Raw genomic sequence first — 20,515 nt, forward strand, 5'->3', positions numbered from 1 at the left:
GGCAGAGTCTACATACGTCCCATGCAAAGCCTTTGTCAGTTAACAAAACTGAAGAGAAACACATGCACTCAAGTAGGCAAGAGGGATGTTTTTCTCACTGTCTGTTCAGTAGTTTGTAACTCTTACTCGGCAAATCTCCCATTGGAGGGATTGTTCAGACTAGTCCAACTGCTCTTCAGCTGCTCACAGCAACCACCACATCTGAAGAAACACACCTAGTAATGGTTTCCTTGCCACACTTTCCCAGCACCACATCTTCCCCACTGATAGTAATTTTAAATTAACACACGGTCAGGATATACAGAGCACATCTAGAATAATCATAAGAGTATTGCTTAGACGATGGTGCAACACTTCTCTCCCACCCATCCCCCGTCCGCTGTAGCCAATTTGTTTTGCTGGGTTTCATTCCTAAAGCAATTCTGACAAACAATCTTATCAAAATGTAAAATTCAAATCAGCTGCGTATGCGCATTTTTCAACAGGACAACAGTAGCTGCAACAAAAGGAATAGTGAGACACATACTGAAAAGTCATCCAAAGAAATATGAACCCAATTTTTCTGGTAAAGCGTAACTTTTCTCCTGTCATTTTAAATTTACTCTTCAGGACTCAAGTGTTTTTTCCATTTATGTTTGTCTTGGGATATCCCCAGATAGTTTTTGACTGGTATTGTACATAAACAACCAAAAATATAAGGTCTCAACTTGCGTATGTGTGAGAGAGAAAATGTGACAATGTGAGAATAAAGAACGAGCAACTGAGAATTGTATGGATAAAAGCGTATTGTGCTGAGGGGTTCTGAAAGAATGCTCAAAGAACTGACCAGCAACACTCTGGTGGTTTGCTATGTAACTCGAGCTGCAGAAGTCTTTGCTTTTTATTATATAAATTTATAAAAAATGTTCTGATGAAGGCAGTTCATGTTACAGCAATGTGGTCACCTCACTGCAATAGTGTTTATTTTGCAAGTTTTGTTCCTTTCACTGAGAAATGTTCAGCTTTGTGAGTTATGTCAGCACTACAAATCACAGCTTTTCTGCTGTACACAACTTTTCTGCTGGCAGATGTGTATTATGAGTGTTTGGTGTACATTCAATACAGACACATGCACAAAGAGTCTCTCCAACTCCTCACACAGGTCACTCCCTATTTGAAGCCTTTCCCTGAATTCCTTAGCATTTCCTGTATCCAAGTAAAGTTTCTTATCCTCACTTTCAAGACGGTTTTCCATCTACTTTTTGGCTTTCACAATGATGCCATTAGGGGCAGAGACACCTTGTCTAACTGATCTAAGGTACCTACAATCACATACTGTTTCTGGTTGATGCAATAAATCTCTCCATACCACTCAGCCTCATATGTTCCTTGTACTCCTAAGGCTATCCCCGAACTCCTCTCATCTCTTTCTCACTCTCTTTACATCTTTTCATGCTACCTCTGGACCCGAAGAGCCTTCCAAATCCAACGTCCCTCTCCTCCTTCAAACCCACTTCTGTCATGAACTCTCCCAAAGCTGACTGTCTCCCATTGGTGTCTACACGCATTCCTGCTCTTTAACTGTTAGTCCAGTGTACCCTTTTTATCCAAGTCAGATTAAGCTCTTGGATAGTGCTGTTCTTATGTGTTTCTGCAGCACCACATACGCTTAGAGCATTCCAATTATAATTATAAATACCACCTCTAAAATTGAAGGAGAAATCATCATAAAACGTAAGTGGTGTCCCACAACAGCTATGGAAGCAGTTATTAAAAGTAATTATCTACTTAGAAGCAAAGATGAAACCCAAAGGCTACATACATATTTTGGAAGGTGGAGTCCTATCTTCACTTAAGATTTGCCCAAAATACTCACGATAAGAGAAAAACCAGGAGCATTTCTGTCTGAAATGGATATTCACATTATTTATTTTCTGTGTGAAATATCTCTATGAATAATGAAGCCAAGATATGCTTAGAATCTTGGGTATTTCATAATTCACTTCTATTGCTAATAAATTATTTTCCAAGAAAACAACCATGTTTCAGAATTAAAAAGAACCCAGAATAGTCTGCCTTGCAGATTTCTGAGGGTTTATCTACAATAAAAGATCTGAAATAAGGAAGAGCAATGGCTCTGGAACAGACATGTATTCATATTATAGGAAAATAAGAGTGGATTCAGAGGCACATCCTTCATGCCTCCAAAACAGAATGAAATTTTACCCTTCCAAATGTTAATGCCTTTGTTATTCAGTTAGAGAGGTAATAAATAGGTCCTGAGAAAGTAAATAAAATAAAATAAAATAAAATCTCTTACATCAAATCCAGCTCTTTCAAAATTCCAGTAAAACTTGCATTCAAGCAACTGCCTGCCTGCCACAAATGGAGGAATGGGTGTGCAAATGACAAGTATTTACTTAGCAAGTTTCGCAGGGCTTAGCTTGTTTATAACCGATCATTCCCATCACATGCATTTCATTTTGCTGGTGTTCCAAAGACAAAAATAAATGGCCGACCAGCTGCTGCTTTCCCAGTCCTGCGGTTTTGCTACGGTATAAACAACCCAAGATCAGGGATTCGGACATCCTGTCTTAGGCGGGTAGGAGCATCTAAGGGACTGACAGGGTACATAAGCAACACCTGAAGTGCTAATCCCCTACCCCACATAGTGTTATTTTCCTGGAAAAATTCTCTTTCCACTTGGGACGTGTACAAATTCCGTTAGCAGCTGGATTCCAACTCGCACTCTAACTGGGGGTGCAGGGTAGTTGCAGCTGGAACATATCACGAACCGGAATGCTATTAAAATTCATGGCAGTTAGGAAGTAAGTCAATGCTACAAAATGGAGACCTCTGCTTAATATTTCTAATTGAGAGAAACCCAACTCATAGGTCAATCTACTTTCATCGTCCTCACCTCTGCCTAAACCAACCTGGGCTTTTCACGACACCTTGGCAAGACAAACATCGCTGTACGTTTCGGCTGATGAGCGAAAGAGAATAATGCAATTGCCACAAAACCCAAAAGAGCTGGTGACTCAAAGAAAGGTTGTGCTTCTGGCCTCTCTAGTCACAGTGCCACATGTCACTGAGAGCATCAGAGAAGCGACAGGGCACAACCCAGCCTTATACTGCCCTTTGGGTACCTCCAGACGGACAGTTCACAGGCCAGCTTGGTAAAGCTCCTGGACAGAGGGTGTGGAGGGGAAAGTGAGACACAAAGTGCATATGGCATTTAGAGCTAATCAAATTTTTCCCAGTCTCAAAGATTCCCATGAACATTGAGAGCTAAAAGGAAGGACAGGGATGAACATTCACTGACAACATTCTACTGCTCAAGTGGCTTATTTAGCTGTGAGAAATCGGAAGCTCTTACCAGAGAGTCACACCAAAGTTTATCTGGAAATGAAGCACGACTTGAGCTATAAAGCGGTGGCAGCTTTAAAAACCAAGCTGGCACCATGCAGTTACTCTCAGAACGGGGCAAAGGAAACATCTCGAATGAAACTGAATAGTGTCACTGAGCAACAGCTGCAAAGCATGACTTAAGGCTACCCCTTTTAAAAACGTACCTTGCTCATAGCGGTAAGGGCCGGGTCACAGGCTGCATCCAGGTCCTGCACTAATAGCTGTATGCTGTTTGAGATCACGCTGAAAAAATCAAGTACAGGCATTATGATAGTACTCAGTAACCCAGTGCCAAAACTGACTTTTCTGAAGGTTAAAGGAGAAAAAACATAGGTGACATTTGTATTGAATTGTGAAGAGATACACAGCTAGAATTTTTATTTCTCAGAACCCAGGAAATTTTGCATGTCATTTACAGGGGAGCTAGCAGATGTGATATAATCTAGACAGAGACAGCCTTTCACCATGCCTTGACATACAGAGGGGGAATGGGATCCCAGTTATGTGCCAGATCACTTACTGTGGACTGCTGGAATAATTTGTATAGTGCGGGTGCTGAGAGTGATTGACCCAAACTGAAAACCCTGTATATGAGGGAAACCACTTCAAGCCAAGGGGTGCGGTAGCACCCCTGCTCTCCTAGCTCCAGTACCTATGTACAAGGATCATTCCCAATGAAATCATCCAGCAGAGCTAACCCTTGAAGTCTGTTTGTGATTCTGTTTCAAAACTTCATCCAGTCTTTTTAAAATTAAAATTTCACTTCCAATATGCAGATATGCAGACTATGCAGCATTGGGATGGCTTCCACTTGACACTGTGTTATTCACATATTAACTACAGAACCTTACAATAAAGCTTTTCAATAATGCAGCTAAGACTGTGCATGAGTTCTGAATGTCTGTCTTCCTTTTTCTGGGGTGACGGCAGATGGGGCATTTATAGCATGTCTAGAATTCCACCAGTCCATTGTTCTCATTTCTCCAGAATTATAGGACATGCTAAACCATGACTTGAAAAAAAACTTACTAATATTACTTATAGCCATATTTGATCCCATTACACTAAAGTTCGGACTTAAAAATCATGGGCCTGTAGAGGCTGCTTAACCTAAAACAACAGTGAAAGAATATTGTATGTTCATCTTCTGTATCTTGGATCATCTCCATGGACGTGTGGCCCAGCAGCGCCTTTACCTCAGGCTTTTGCTAGGAGGTATACAAGACAAATCACCCTCCCACTAAATAAACAGATTTTAACCTCAGTACAAGCCTCAAGCCTTTCATGAATGACCTCTTAATTCTACATGATCGTGTTTTGCTTTTTGCCTTGCAAACGATGCTGGTCTAGCCAGAACTTGCTGAGTGCGGAACAAACCCTGAGTTCTACTTTCTTTCTCACCCTCACTATAAGTAAAATTCTGTAGATGCTGCTCTGCAACTTACCAGCTCAATTTTCCTTTAGACATTTAAATGCAATTATTGACATAGATGGACACCATCAACCAGCTACCAATTCACTCCACATTGTCCCTCCACACACACACAGAACACACAAAAGCCCATGTAAGCTGTCAGATCTCTCCAGGAGAGCTAAAAGCACATGAAGACAGGAGCAGTGCCCTAAATAGTAAGATTGCTCCTGTCCAATACACAATTTGATTCTAAAAAGTGACCTTAACAAGCAAGCCTGTCAAAAACAAGCCTGAAAAATATTAGAGATGAAGCAGCTGTTGTCTTTAAAATAAATGATGTGGCATTTGCGCTAAAATGAAAACACTTGTGGCCATTACTACATGGCTGGTGTGCCTCTTTGCCATCTGGTTGGCGCCACATGATTTGCTCCCTAAGGAAACTACACAAGCTCAAGCAATACCAAGATAGCTGGGATTGAGATAACTGGGCTGCTTGGATACGTCTGAGTTCTACAGGACGTCTGCTGTCAGCGAGATGTAGGAAAATAGTTGTGGTTTAGCACCAAAATGAAACATGACCATTTTAATAGAAGGCAAACAGCTCGTGACTGGCTTCCATATGTTAGTAGCTTACCTAGGGCTTTGTCACCAGGCACAGAGTCTGGTGTAAAGAGCAGTAGATAGCAAGTTGGGGGGCCGGGGAGGGAGCGGGAGAAGAAGAATCCACTTTTAAAAATCAGCCTGAGTGGCTTAGAGGAGCAATGAGATTGCAGCAGTGCCTGATTTACCGAGCAGCACCAAATGCAGAGTGCATGGTCATCTATGTTACAGTACTGCCCAGAATCCCTGATCGGAACTGGGGCCTTGCTGAGCTCAGTGCTGTACAAACAATCCAGAGATGAAGATAAGTTATCCCACGAATTGCTTGCAGCCCTTTACAAACTAACCAAATAACCCACATCACCCCTGGGAGAAAGTCATCTATAATCCCTGTTTTACAGATGGTGACACTCAGGCATGGACACCAAGCCTGGCCTTTTCCAAGGAGGCAAGAAAGTTCAAACTAGATACCCTCTCAGTAGGATCACAACAAGCCCTTTAGAAATCCATCCCGAAGTGGCTTGCCCAGAACCACACAGCAAAGCAGCGGTGGAGCTGGGGCGAGATCCTAAGAGTTTCTTGGTTCCATGTTCAGACCACAATTCAATTTATCCTTCAAGTTTACCTCAAGAAGACAGTTTGTTACGCTCCTGTCATTTCCTAAACGACCTGCACAGCGATTCCAATGACAAACGCTTCCCTAGCTGATTGCTAATACAAATTCTTTACATGCATTCCAGTGATGTTTGCCTTCTCTTATGCAATTACAAAGAGAAGAAAAAGATCAGCTGCTAGGCCTAATGACATGTTCAGTAAAACAGTGGGCAGGGAGTGTTGCCAGCAACATTTTAAGGCTTTATTTACTCCTGGGCATAACTAAGCACCAGATCCCAGTAGAAGGGACTTGTTTATTGTTTAAAGAAAAATGTCTATATCAAAATGATGTTCAGAGGCGTGTCCTACACTGACAAGACAATGCCCAAAGTGCTACTCTGATTTAAAGGCCTTTAAAAGCCTCTGCTGAGACGCATCAGTCCTGAAGGTCTAACTTTAAAGCACGCAAAATGGCAGATGTGTGAACAGTACGCCAAAACGACTTCCAAAACCTCATCTCAGCCGCCAAGTGAGACAACCACAACGGAAACTGAATGGCGACGCAAAATAGCTGGTTTGTAAGAGCTGGTCACGGCTGAATGCAGCACACACCCTCACACTGCCCTTATTAGAAGAATTCCACTACACGGCAGAATGTCAAATTACATTCCCACTTCCGGGCTAATTTGCTTTGGTGTTTCAAGCAAGTCACAGAAAGTCTTTCCAACCTCAGCCATAGGCCAGGGACTCGCTCTTCTTAGTTAGGATTTGAGAGATAGTGAGAGAGAAAGGGAGCTTCCTCCGATCAGAAGGAAACCAGGCTGGAGAAGCAATAGGAGCCCTAGAGAGTATGAAAATCCTGCTTGGGCATTTTGTTTGTCATTCTGCCCCTTACAGCAAGAGAGGAGGAATTGTCTTAGCTGGAGCCAGACAGGAAAAAGCTTTTAAAAGACGCCTTGCTGGTAGCAACAGAGCAATACGGGCTTGTTATCTTTACTAAATCTTAGCTCCAGGACTGGCGAGAAGCATCAGTAAGAGTGTACAATTTGATTAAACACTTGCTCAATTAGGATTTCAAGGAACAGTGGTTCTGTGACAGATCAGAGAGTCAGGATATCTGAGTTCTGTTCCTAGCTTTGCCAGGGACTGTCTGTGTGACCCTGGGCAAGCCAATCACTCACTCTGTGTCTTGGGTTCCTCACCTGAAAGAAAGATGGGGATAAGACGACTACTTCCCTCATAGGGTAGATGGTTGGAGAGAACTTTGAGGTCCTCTGATGGAAGCTGCCAGTGATGATCCATTATTAACATGGGATAAACATTATTTTAATGCATGATCACAATTTCCCCCCCCCCAATTACGTTCCTTAAATGCCAGGATCTTGCATCTTGGGCCGATCATTTTATGCCACATGAAATGGCGTTTGATAATAATGGAAATACTGCTGATTAACACTGGGAAATTATTGTAGGAAGGAGAATGTACCAGGACAGCTTCCTTCTTGAAATGTAACAGCAATCTCAGGCAGCTGACAAAATGCAAATGTTATTCCGGATGGGAACTCACTATTTCCTGTCCACTCTGTCTTTTTGCTCCTTTGGCCATAATGATGGGGAACAGCTACATCAGTGGTCAATACCACTCATGTTCTTGGGCTGGCCAGGAGAGAGACAGTTTTTTCACCTGGGAAACACCTACTTCTCAACTTAAGCATCACGGCATTACCATTTTATATCCTACATCTACCAGTCATTCTGCTAGTACTGCCCTGGCCTACATCATTGACCAGATCAGTACGACATTTGCCAGCATTATGGAAAGACACTCTGCTGGACATACATGCTGAATGTATCCATCTCTCCTGTCAGGTTGATTCGTTCCATGAGACTTGCGTCCACCTTTTCTTTGAGTTTTTCTTCAAGCTGTCAGGGGACAAAATGAGTAACAGACAGACATCAGATTTCTACCTAAATTGATAACTTAGCTGCTTAAACTCCTGCAAAAGCCAGCTTGTTAAATCAGGAAATGGTCCTAGACTATTGCAACCTGTCTGAGATTTGCTTAGTGGGTAACAGTATCCGGAATAGAGATTTCCTGTCTGTCAGAAGCTCTAGACACAATGGTGGTGTGTCCTTGAAGCAGTTAACTTTCAAGGCTGTAAAAGCAGAGTTTCTGGCCCAGTACCACACACAAATCTAACGTGACAATCTACTAGAGTACTACCTCACCTAAACCAGGTGTGTAACCCACTAATGAATGTGTGTTACAGGTCCCCATTTGTGCCAGATGTGCAGAGGCTACAAGTCTATTACAGCTGCAGCTAGAGCGCCTTGGTTCTTCAGTTAAAGCAGTAGCAGCTCATGCTTTTAGCTTTGATGGTCCCCGGTTGAACCCCCAGTGGATTGACCAGGATGGTGGCTAACACAGGCCATCCACTAAGCTAAGATATTCCGAGAGCATGTTAAATGTAGAGTTAACCGCAATGGTGAAGCAGCCTGAGGGAAACATTTGTGTCCCCTCTTTTCACTGTGCCCTGCCACTCAGTGAGGTGATTAACCACATTCCTGGTCCTACATTAAGTTGGGCCTTGAAGGATAATGAAGAAGGGATTTTGATGATTCTCCCTCTATTGGATTAAAGCAGTTTATGTATCAAGTATGAAAGAATGCTACCCAAAAGTGAGATACCAGTTAGGGTTTAAGTCACAAAACTGTTCTGATCCAGTGAGGGCAGCAAAATCAACAATCTCTTGTCTCTGAAATATGGTTTTAATTAATGTTCTAGTTCCATAATTAAACCAGCATTATGCACAGCAGAAATTACTATGTCAATTTCAGCAAAGAACCTGACTTTTTTAATTAGATGAGTAGCAACCTTTAATTTTAAAATTAAATATTACAATCTATTACTCAGTACAGCTGAGGGCCAAGCAGCAGCACTTCATTGCCTGATCTGCCATGGCATAATCATGTGGTGGACGGGATACAATATTACAGGTGTTGCAGGGGGAAGTTCACCTGTTGAGTTGTTGCCAAGCAGTACTCTGCCGTGCTCAGGATGCTACAGATGAGACAGAGTTCTTCTACAGTAAACTTAGCCACTTCCGAGCCCTCCTTTTCTTTCAGCAAGCTGGTGATGGTCAGTCCGCCACTGCTGCTTGTTGTTCTGCAGGAAAGACAAAAATGGCAAGGCTCAACCATCAACTGTGCTTTCTAGTACACATACACACATCACCAAACGCACTATTTATAGATTTTAAGGCCAGGAGAAGCTAGTCTGACCTGCATAAAACGGCCAAAGAATGTCATCCAATAATATCGACACCAAGCCCATCCCTTCTGTTTCAGCTACAGCAAATCTTATAGAAAGATCAGTTTTTATTTAGTGACTTCAAGTGATGGAAAATCCATCCCATCCCAGTGTATTAGACCTTAACTATATTTAATACACATTCCATGGCTAACCCTGCCTTGGTTGTCAACTGCTCCGATACTCCACTTAATGGCTATAGGAAGATCTCAATAGCTATTATGCAACATGGTAATAAGCTATATATTATCTGATAACTAAACAGATTTCAACATATATCTCAGAGTTTAGCAGTCATTTCAAATACTGTGGTAACTAAAAGGACAGTAAATAACAGCTTACAGAGATTATCTCCTGTATTTTCTACTGATTTGTTGATACACAACAGTTAATCAAAGGATCAGAACAGTTGGGAGTCAGGAAATTCCCTGCCTATTTCAACTCTATAATACAAATCCTTTTTTTAAAAAAATAGGACAGTGATATTTATCTTGGACAGAAGAAATAGAGCACAAAAAGTCATATGTTCAAAGAATGCAACTGAGGTCTGCTGGAGAACACACGTTAAATTCATCTTTCCACTTTTCTAAAGTTAACCCCACTACCATATGTAAAACATTTTAGCTGGTTTCAGAAATTCACTCTGCTGCTCCCAGATTTAGAAAGGGAGACAGCCTGGACATACCAAATAGCCAAGTGTGTACATTATCTGTAACTAACATTGACAATTTCCCAGTGAATTCACTGGGAAAATTTTCACTCTTATTTACATTAGTGTAAATCCATGACTTCAATGACTTCACTGGATTAACACCTGTTTAATAGAGCTCAGATCAATTAATTATGTGTTTGGGTACACACACACCCCTAAAATAGTTCCAGTCAAGACACTTCAGAACCCTACAAAGAAATTACCTTTACTACTAGTTATTATATGAATCCCATCAGTATCAACATCATTGTCCTAATTTTCAAAACTGTGCTTGTACAACTTTGCTTCTAATTTGCATGTGTGATTAGCACAGATGAGTATGTCAGGCCTTTTGCATATACAACCACCCAGTACGAAAGGGCCTGACTCTTCACTACCTTACATCTTGGCCTCTTGTGTTGATATTCACACTGTGTAAAGTGGGTGTACAATGCTACTCTTCCTATCTGGTAGTTTCACACTCACTTTGCATGTGACACGAGGTGTAGGGCAATGGAGAACTGGGGCCTGAATCGGCCATTGGGGTAGCTGTGCACAAGCAGTTCTGGAAGTCAGATCTCAAGTGTTTACTGGTCTTGGCACGGTATCCGACTCCCGCTGAATTACAATGGAAGAGGGTCCTAACTCCCAGAGACTCTCCTGAAAATCCCAGCAATAGCTCTTCTGTTTACCCTCCTGCTGTCTCTCAATGCAACGTAATAGTACTTTGGATTTACGTAAGGGAGTCATACCACAGCTAAGCACTTCCTTTGAAAGTGCAATGTTGGCATTCACAAGTGTTGATTTATTAACCAGTTATCGTTACAAGACATCTCTTCCCACCCAGTATCCCCAGACTGTGGCCGAGCATTTGAGAAACTAAACTTACTTGGGCAGGTTTCCAGAGAGAATTTTCCAGGCATATTCCCGGAGGTACTTCTGAAATATGGTGGTCAATGCTATCATGGGTTCGCCAGTGCTAAGCTGCGAACACTGCACCATGCACTTCTTGTAATAGACAAAGAGGTCAGCACAGCTGGGCAGGACAGCTCCCCCTTCATCCACATTCGGCTTGGGAGGTCCTTGAGCTTTGAAATCGGCGACAAATCTGTCAATCAGCTCGCCAAGATTTCTAATGCAAGGAAAATAAAGAGAGATTTTAATATGATGGTAAAAAAAATAAAAAGATATGCTTAAAACCAGATGTCTTGTCGTATGATACTAATCAACTGAATTCAAATCTTAGCAGCCTGATGCTTTAGACCTCTTGCCCACACCCATTCAGCACAAAGCTTGTTCAACAACAAAGAATAGGGTGGAAGAACAATGACCTTTTGTACCCAGAATTTTAATGGCATCTTCAATTGGTTCTCCAGTCATATATAAAATATTACAAACCCTGCCAGGACCAGGTTCAGCATATTAAATGCAAGTGCATAAAGCCTATGCTCAAGTTTCATTCCTGGCACCAGCTGAAGTAACGGTCGTATTGCACAGCTCAGCTTCCTCCAAATCAGGCCATGTGGAACATGTCGTTAAAAGGGACGAGCTCAAAATGGTACACCACTGGTGCCATTTGTTGTTTCATGGTTTCCACTGGTTGTGCAGAAAACACATAAATCCTTTAAAGAATCTTTATTAATAGCAACAATTATTATTAACACATGAAAGTGTGTTTTTTATTCAAGCTCTTTTTAATCACAGACTGCTTATTATGTGCAAGCATAGTACTCTTTGCTGCCTCCTTTGAGCTGTTGAACACCAGAGTTAATCCGCTCTTTGCTAACTGTAATCACGACAGGGGACAGGATGTATATGTTCCAATGAAGTTCACTCATTACCTACCCCACTAGGGAGAAAAGGCTTTTCAGCTTGGCAGATGGCTGTTGCAAGTGCTACAGAATCAACACGAGTCTTCTGATCAAAGGTGGTTCCCTTTGGTCCCACTTTTCCAGGACCAGCACATCAGTGTTAGCATACCAGGTTCTGTTCTTAGAGTATGGATGGGTTTGCTGGTCTGTGTGTGATAGGTTTCATTAGAGCTGGTTGAAAAATAGCACCCCCACCCCATTGCAAACAGAAAATATAGGGTTTTCAGCAAAATATCAAAAAAAATCTGCTGAAAACAGAAATTTCCATTCAAAATGGCACCATGCTTCTTCATGGGAGTTGTGGTTTGGATCCTTACTCTCCCATTCTTCTTTATGGCCTAGGTTTTCTGGCCAGATTGTGTCTCCCATGATGTACTCCTCTTGATAAAAAGAGGGAGATACACCATAAAAGTGCCCACAAAGCCTTCTCAATACAAGCACATGTAGCTGCAACTACAGTTGTCTGAAATGGCTGGGAAAGCAATGCTATTGTACTATGCCTGTTTTAAGACTAAGCTGCACAGGCAAATGTCAGGTAGCCAAATATCACGGATCACCATGTCAGTAAAGGATCCTCAACTCTGGAATTCACTTCTCCTCCCTTCGTACATCACAGACTGACTGAATGAGCTGGCCTTCTGGTCATATTGCAAAGCTGTCCATTCCTTCAGGCTTTTCCAGGTGAGCGAGCTGGAGAGGATGGATGGATTGGGGTGGAGGGGAGAGTCCTGTGCTGAAGGAATTTTAATTGTGGACATTGATCCAATTTGCATTTGGAAGTTATTATAAACAAGCAGCTCAATTTTGCTTCTATTGATGTCAATGACGTTTTCCCATTGACTTCAGTAGCTGCAGGCCCAAATGCTGTACAAGTGCCTAAAGCATTTAAGTTCGTCCAAATAACTGTTTTGTCACTTTTCTGATGGACTGCACAACCTCTGCTGTGAGCCAGCAGGATCAGCAGAGCACCTTCACTGGTCCCCAGGCCATTTTGGAGGTTTTGTCCAGTGTAGGACTGACAGAGGCGGCATTTTTGCCGCCCCAAGCAAAAAAAAGAAAAAAAGAGCTGCCTGGACTGTGCCGCCCCAAGAATGGCCGGAATGCCATCCCTTAGCATGTGCCACTCCAGGCACGTGCTTCCTCCGCTGGTGCCTGGAGCCGGCCCTGGGGACTGATGTGCTTTTGGGCCTTAATGAGCCAGGAGATGGTGACAATTCTTTGCAGCAGCTGTTGCTTGGGAGTTGGCAAACTCATGGCAGCTAGACTGTGAATAGGCACTTTTCTGCCAACGCACCACGGGAGCAACATATTGGCCTCACAGGAGCGTGAAGCACCAGATAGGGAAAAGTTGTTTCCTACCATTAGGAGCTGAAGCATGAAGAAGGCAAGAGAGAGACAGAAAAGGAATCTCTCCTATCCAGGTTTTGGAGATGAGACTGCTCCAGACAGGACATCTTTATTTCCATATGCAAACGAGAAGCCTCTCCAAACAATGGCACACTAGTTTGGAGCAGATTTTCCAAAACGGGATGAGAGAGAGAAACTGCAATGAAATCACTCAAGTGCAGAATTTTACTCTGTTTCTATTGGATTCAAACCTTTCTATTTGCACGCTCCCCCTTTTCTTGATTCGCTCTCTCGCCTGGTCTTCCGAATGTCAGTACTTTTTTCTAGATCTATGACAGTACGCAATTAACACAAGTTCCTAGTTAGTGCTATCACGACACAGCTGTCAGCTAAGTGAGGACAGAATTAATAGCCAGTGTTTCGTTATTCATTAGATGAATGGGAGGATGCACAATCTTCATGAAGAAAAGCTGGATATCAAGCAATGAAGCAATATCAATAAAGAACACACTGTGTTTAACAAGCCAATTTGTTCAATCTAGATAACATGCATCACCTCCGTAGTAGGAGAAAATAACATTAAGTAGTCCAGGTCAACTGTAGGGTATAACACACTATCGGATACCTCTGGAACTCCTTGAGCAAGTGACCCCACATTCAGAACACTAACCGTCTGCTGGACTACAATAATGCACAGCGATTTTCAAGACAATGTGAGTGTGTGGGGATTTTAGAGGATTTAGAAATATTGGTTGATAATAGTTAGCAGGTCTTAACTTTAACAGAGCTACTGCTCTGCTATAATATAGCTTTGTTTATTTCCAACATTATATCTATTCATATCGCTCAAAGAAGTTGTGCATAGGAGTCAGACGCTTATATCCCAGAGAGACTGAAGTGCAATCTGATGCCTGATATTCGAATTGTAACCAAGCTTTGGGGAAAAAAAAACAACAAACACTAGTCTTTAAAGGCATTCTTCAGGTATCTCCTGCAAAACTGCTACAGATGCTGGCACCATGTTTCTTCACACCGGTATGGAAACAATTTTCCAGCAGAAAAGGAACCAGCTGTGTTCTGCCATGAACTGAGGGAGCACTAAACAACACTTCTGTTCCACCATCCTTTCTATTTGCTGCCCAAATACCCCATTAACTGTCTGAGACACTTCCCCTATGCAGATATCAATCAAACAGATCCCTCAAAAGTTCAATCCCAGGAGAAAAGATAATACAGAAAAGCAAACTTTTTTTTTTTTTGGTTAATGTGGCAGTTTTTCTTTGAACTCCCTGTTGTCTGCAGCTATAAAGCTAATGTAAAACATCTTGGGGACCGCAGAAGAAAATAGGAGGAAAAAAATGTTGTGAGAGCAGGAGCAGGGTGGGGTAGGATTACCGAAAACAGAGACTGAATCGGCCAAAGGGGGCAGGGAGAGGAGCGGAATGTTCATACACTTTGGTGTTTAGCTTGCGGAGAGGGAGGAAAAAAAAGACATTTCCCTTTGTTCTGCTGTGCGAGTGGAATCCAGCCCCAGAAGGGAAGATTATTGCACTTGTTTTTTAAAGCATAAAAGGTTTATGGGACAGGGAAAAAACTGACCCAGGATTGCTACCTGGCATTTCAATGCAACTGGGACACAGCAGGGTTCCGATCCATGACTGGCGCTCCTAGGGCTATGATAATATGAATACTAATTAATAATTATATCACCACCATGAGCCTCTATCTAGTTTAACGTGGAGTTCTAGCCCACAAAAGCTTATGCCCAAATAAATTTGTTAGTCTCTAAGGTGCCACAAGGACTCCTTGGTTTTTTTTTAATCCAGTTTAAGTCCATTCATTTTTCTCTCTTCTGGTAGCCCTCAGGGAGCTAGCTGGTCACATGATGGTGACTCCTCCTCCGCTCCCCCAGCCGTTAAGTTAAGTTAAACTATTTTAAATACTTTCCCATTATCACTTTTCCCTGTAATCAGTCACTGCAGTTGTCACAGGGACATTATTTGATCAGCAATGGGAGGAGAGGTGCCCAGGAGACTGTCTATGAAGATGTGGTCAAGCCTATGGAAAAGTTTGAGAGCCCCTATGTTAACACATCTTCCATTCAAAGGATCTCTAAATATTCTGCAGCAAGTCAGAAATGATGACGGATGCTTTAATAGTGTACGGTGACACAGACAGTAAGCAAAGCGATGGGTTGGGAGTGACAGAAAACACATTTGATAATAGCTACCACATTCATAGGATGCTTCATGGGAAGATCTTTATACAAATCATCAAATCTCAGAACACCTCTGTAAGGTAGATGTTACATCCATATTAGAGAGGGGTAAACCCACGCACAGCAAGGATAAGTGACTTGCAAAACACTAATAAGCAAAACTATAGGTGTAGGACACAAGATGAAAGATGAGCATTTATCATGGAGGTGCAGTTGACTATGCTCTGAGTCTTCATTGCTCATATTGCGTGAGAAAAGTCTGCTTCCCAAGAAACCAACATGGATCACTGCTCCAAGCCTATGGGACTAGAGATAACACCATGATCCAATCACCTCAGGGGTGTTCAAACTTTGTCCAATCCAAGGCCACACTAGTAACTTACCAGAAGCCTAAATTCTGTTCCTCATTTGAATACAAACATCCAATGGTAGCCATTCTCCTTTTTAAAGAAGGAAGCAAGGGGTGCGGAAATTAATGGAATCTGCAATGTGGTTTGGCAGCCTAGACTATCAAAATGGTGCATGCTGGAACTTGTAGTTCTGAGAGTCACATCTCTCAGCAAGGAAGAAACAGATTGCGTTACAGAACTTGGTGGGCCCTATTTTGGCCACCTTTCTTTGTGAATTTTCTAGCGTGGTGTGTCCCCCAAACACAAAAATCCCTCTGCAGTTTCTTTTTTGGGGACGCCCATCTCTGTACATCACATCCTTTCTAAGAGATGGAGTGGCGGCACACTACTGTTGCTGACTAAAGCAAGCAAAGCAGAATTTGAGAAAACTCTTGTCAGAATACATAAGACAAAAAAAAGGTGCATGCTTGTTACTCACTTGTCTTGGGACTCAATATATACATAGAGGTGAGGTTCAAAGCACTTGGAAACGATACCATGAAACGGGTTGTCTGGGGCCTTCGGCTTCTTGGGCTGCAATGAAACCATTTAGAGCAATGATTGTAAACCTGCCATCAAACTTCTACAGAAAACAGCAATGAAATAGCACAGCAGGACTTATGTTCTTTAGAACTTTATTACAACCCAGAACTCTATTGCTTGATAACCAACAATGTATAGAGGGTCACTGTTTGCCTCAATCTAGCAATATTCTGTGTGTTTAGTTGCCTGGTTTATTTGTTTTGAAAGATGAAGTCTTGCTAATAACATACATAACCTGGTTTGGACCCTTCACATCATAGGATGTCCATAGAATCACAGATTGTACGGCTGGAAGAGACCTCAAGACGTCACCAAATCCAGCCCTCTGTACTGAGGCAGGAGCAAGTAAACCTAGACTGTCCCTGAGGGGCATTTGTCCAACCTGTTCTTAAAAACCTCCCATGACAGGGATTCCATAACCCCCCTTGGAAGCCTGTTCCAGAGTTTAACTTCTAGTTAGTAAGCCTCTCCAAATATCCAACCTAAATCTCCCTTGCTGCAGGTTAAGCCCATTACTTCCTGTTCTACCTTCAGTGGACTTACAGAACAATTGATCATCGCCATCCTTATAGCAGCCCTTAACATATCTGAAGACTGTTATCATGTCCCCCCCATTCTTCTTTCCTCAAGACTAAACTTGCCCAGTTTTTCTAACCTTTCCTTATCAGTCAGGTTCTCTTAAACTTTTATCATTTTTGTTGCTCTCCTTTGGACTCTTGCCAATTTGTCCACATCTTTCCTAAAGCATAGCGGCACCCAGAACCAGACACAGTACTCCAGCTGAGGCCTTACCAGCGCCGCATAGAGCAGGACAATTACCTTTCGCATCTCACATACAACACTCCTGTTAATACACCCTAGAATCATAGGGTGCATCACAATGTTGACTTGTATTCAATTTATGATCCACTATAAACCTCCTAATCCTTTCCAGCAGTACTACAACCTAGCCAGTTATTCCCCATTTTGTAGTTGTACATTTGATTTTTCCTTCCTAAGTGAAGTAATTTGTGCTTATCTTCACTGAATTTCATCATGTTGATTTCAGACCAATTTCTCCAATGTGTCAAGGACATTTTGAATTCACATCCTGTCCTCCCAAGCGCTTTCAACCCCTCCTAGCATGTAGTAAACTAAAAGTATGATCTTTCTGAGAGTTGTCTGTTCACTTGTAGAGTTCTCTTACAATACAGAATAGTTTGTGTTTTTATAAGACCTTTCAACAGAGGATCTCTAAGCACTTTACAAATAAACAGGGATGTTGTAAAGATTGGTTAATAATAAGGAAACGCCATCCCCATCAGAGATGGGCACAGGAGCTGTTTAAAAGGAAGCAGCATAGTCTAGTGGATGTGACACTGGATTAGCACTCAGGAGACCTTGGTTCAGTTCCCACCATTGGAGTGCTGTGTGACCCTGGGCAAGTCAGTGCACCGATTTCCCCATGTGTAAAAATGCAGATGATAATACTGACTTCCTTTGTAAAGTGCTTTGAGATCTATATAAGAGCTAGGTACCACTACAGGGGGAGGGATAGCTCAGTGGTTTAAGCACTGGCCTCCTAAACCCAGGGGTGTGAGCTCAATCCTTAAGAGGGCCATTGGGGGACTGGTCCTGCTTTGAGTAGGGGGTTAGACTAGATGACCTCCTGAGCTCCCTTCCAACCCTGATATTCTATGAGTCACCAAATATAATTAAAAGCACAATGAACACATGCCTACATTTTAAGACATGAAATACGCTATACTAAGGTGGAATTTAGGTAAGCAGATCACAATTCCAAGAGTTGCAATTATCAATGCACAGAAGGCTGTATGATCTTTCACTATGACAACATATTTTATGGGCGGAAGGAGGTTATGTTTTAAAATTATCACTAATACTACTATTTTTTGTATCAGATTTGCAACATTAAGTACATGCACAATTTGGGGTCATCTGTCTTATTTTATTATATAAAATATTTTTAAAGTGCCGAGACTCTCGCACAACCATGGCATCTCCTCCTTTCTGTGAATCTACATTTCCAAAGCCCAGCTCATTCACTGATTCAGCAAAGAGTGTAAGCATGTTTCACTGGGGCTGTTCGTGTGTTTAAAGTTCCGCACATGCTTAAGGGCAATGCTGAATTGAGGCTTTAAAGGCTCTAAATATTTGTACCATATCTAGAATTTTAAAATGTTGATATTGACACTTTTTTCTGTTGTCTCCATTTCTTAGCAACCAGACAATTTCAAAGCCTGCAAAGAAAGCATTGGTGATTCAGTGGAAGAATTCTCACCTCCCTTGCCAGAGACTGGGGTCCAATGCCCAGCCAATGAAGAGCTGAGTTTTCTGCTTTGAAAAAGCCTTTTCACCCTAAGAAAGGGAACCAGAGAGCTCTTTCCCATGTGCTTTCCTGAACAGACAATGAGGCTCTGGGTCACCTGTGGAATGTGCACAGAGACCGGAAATGCCAGCATTTCAGAGAAATAATTAAGACAAGCGCACACAAAAATGAGTAATAACGTGTGGCTGCAAAGCCTACGTGAATCAATGATTTATGGAGGCCAGAATACTCCATGAACCTGGTTTCATTAACCTTTTCAAGAACAACAACATTGGGGAATGCGAGCTTTTACGACTATGGGAGAGAGCAACTGCTCAGCATCCCCCGACCCTGTGCTTTGCCAGCGCCTGTGCATTCCAGCTTGGTGTGTACATTCCTCAGCTTCAGGAAGAAAGCAACGGGTGGCATTTCTAAAACGCACTGTTCCCAGAGGTCTCAGGAGCTCTGACAGGGCTTGTGCAGCAGGGAATCAGGGATTTACCAGGCTAGTGATATTTACCGTTTCTGTGGCTGGAAGAGCTGGATTAAAGCAGAGGTTGTGTATGTGTGTTTGTGTCTCTCTCTCTCTGTCTTTGCATCATCTTGCATGGCTGAGAGAGACAGAATACTAAATCTTCTAACAGTAGCAGTGAAGCAGTATTTCAGAGTGCATGAATGCTGTCCAAGAGCTGCAGATGTTTAAGCTATTTCCTCCTGGAGTTTGATGGAATAATAAAAGGTTACTGTTGTCACAGTAAGGAGGTCTGCAGCTGGCCCAGTTTCCTTTTATTACTATCCAAAGTAAACCGATTAAATCTAACTGCTAGGATCACCAGAAGGGTTTCTTTTTAAGGTGGATTTCTTTGATTTCTTTCCCTTCACTCTTCTGCTCCCTCTAGTAGCCCTCTTCCACTTACACATGTCCTCAGTCACCAGCACGAATATCTTAGAGGCTTTCTACCTACCAGGCCCCTCCACCTTCACCCTATCATTTTTCTGCTCCTCTCCTGCCAGCAAAGGTGAGTGAAATATATAACGTGCAAGTGTTAGCCACCAAGCACTGCCTATGAGCAAAACCTCCTTCCCAGGTGTGCCGCAGCTAGGCGGGGCTTTGCTGAGTGCACTCACAGCTCCAGCCAATCACGGTGCCATTCTCAAGGATAGTAATCTGGGGAATGCCAAAAGTGGGGCTCCCTCCCCCATAAGCAGCACTACACGGAATAGCGGGACAGGCTGGCACAGACTTGACGCCAGGAAGGAAACCAACTTCCTTGCACGCTGGGAACTAGACAATTTCCTGCTCAGAAATACTTGAATTGCCTTCTGACAAGTTAGTACATTTAGCTATTCATTAAAAACAGGGGATGGTTCTACAGTTCATTTAGTTCTTCACCTGCCTTCTGGCACCCCTGAGAATCCTCTCAGTTTTTCCTACACTCTACTCCCTCCCCAACACCTTTCTTCGTGGCTGGCTTTCTCCTAGCCAGCATAGGGTAGACAGGAACGAGTCAATGCTCACACCTCCCACTGGTAAAAAGGGCCATTCCCAAAGGACACACCTCCCCTGCCCCACAACATCCTGCCTCCAGATCATTTCCTGCCCCTACAAGCTCAGGAGGATGGGGCTCAAACCAGATTCCTGATCACCAAGGCCATCAAGGTAATATCTCACTGGGAGAAACAAATCCTTATTGTAAAATATATCTACTTCAGGACTTTCTTTATCATGATTATTAAATTATTTGTATTTCAGTGATCCGCAGTCATGGAGCAGGACCAGAACAAGCACAGAACAAAAAGACGGTCCCTGCCCCAAGCCGCTCACAATTAACACTCTGCA

At 42.5% G+C, this 20,515-nt stretch overlaps 1 protein-coding gene across 1 annotated transcript in view; it reads right to left on the reverse strand.

The window, feature by feature from the left end:
- Positions 1-20,515, reverse strand: part of VPS53 (VPS53 subunit of GARP complex) — a 92,309-nt gene that overhangs the window by 23,466 nt on the left and 48,328 nt on the right. Inside the window, exons 13-17 of the mRNA XM_032785295.2 lie at positions 16,264-16,358; positions 10,889-11,131; positions 9,017-9,164; positions 7,839-7,921; positions 3,555-3,633 (exon numbers count right to left, since the gene is read on the reverse strand). Of these exons, the coding sequence (XP_032641186.1) occupies positions 3,555-3,633; positions 7,839-7,921; positions 9,017-9,164; positions 10,889-11,131; positions 16,264-16,358 (648 nt within the window). The remainder of the gene's footprint in view (positions 1-3,554; positions 3,634-7,838; positions 7,922-9,016; positions 9,165-10,888; positions 11,132-16,263; positions 16,359-20,515) is intronic.

Source organism: Chelonoidis abingdonii, chromosome 20 (genome assembly GCF_003597395.2).
Source record: "Chelonoidis abingdonii isolate Lonesome George chromosome 20, CheloAbing_2.0, whole genome shotgun sequence".
Classification (NCBI taxonomy): Eukaryota; Metazoa; Chordata; order Testudines; family Testudinidae; genus Chelonoidis; species Chelonoidis abingdonii.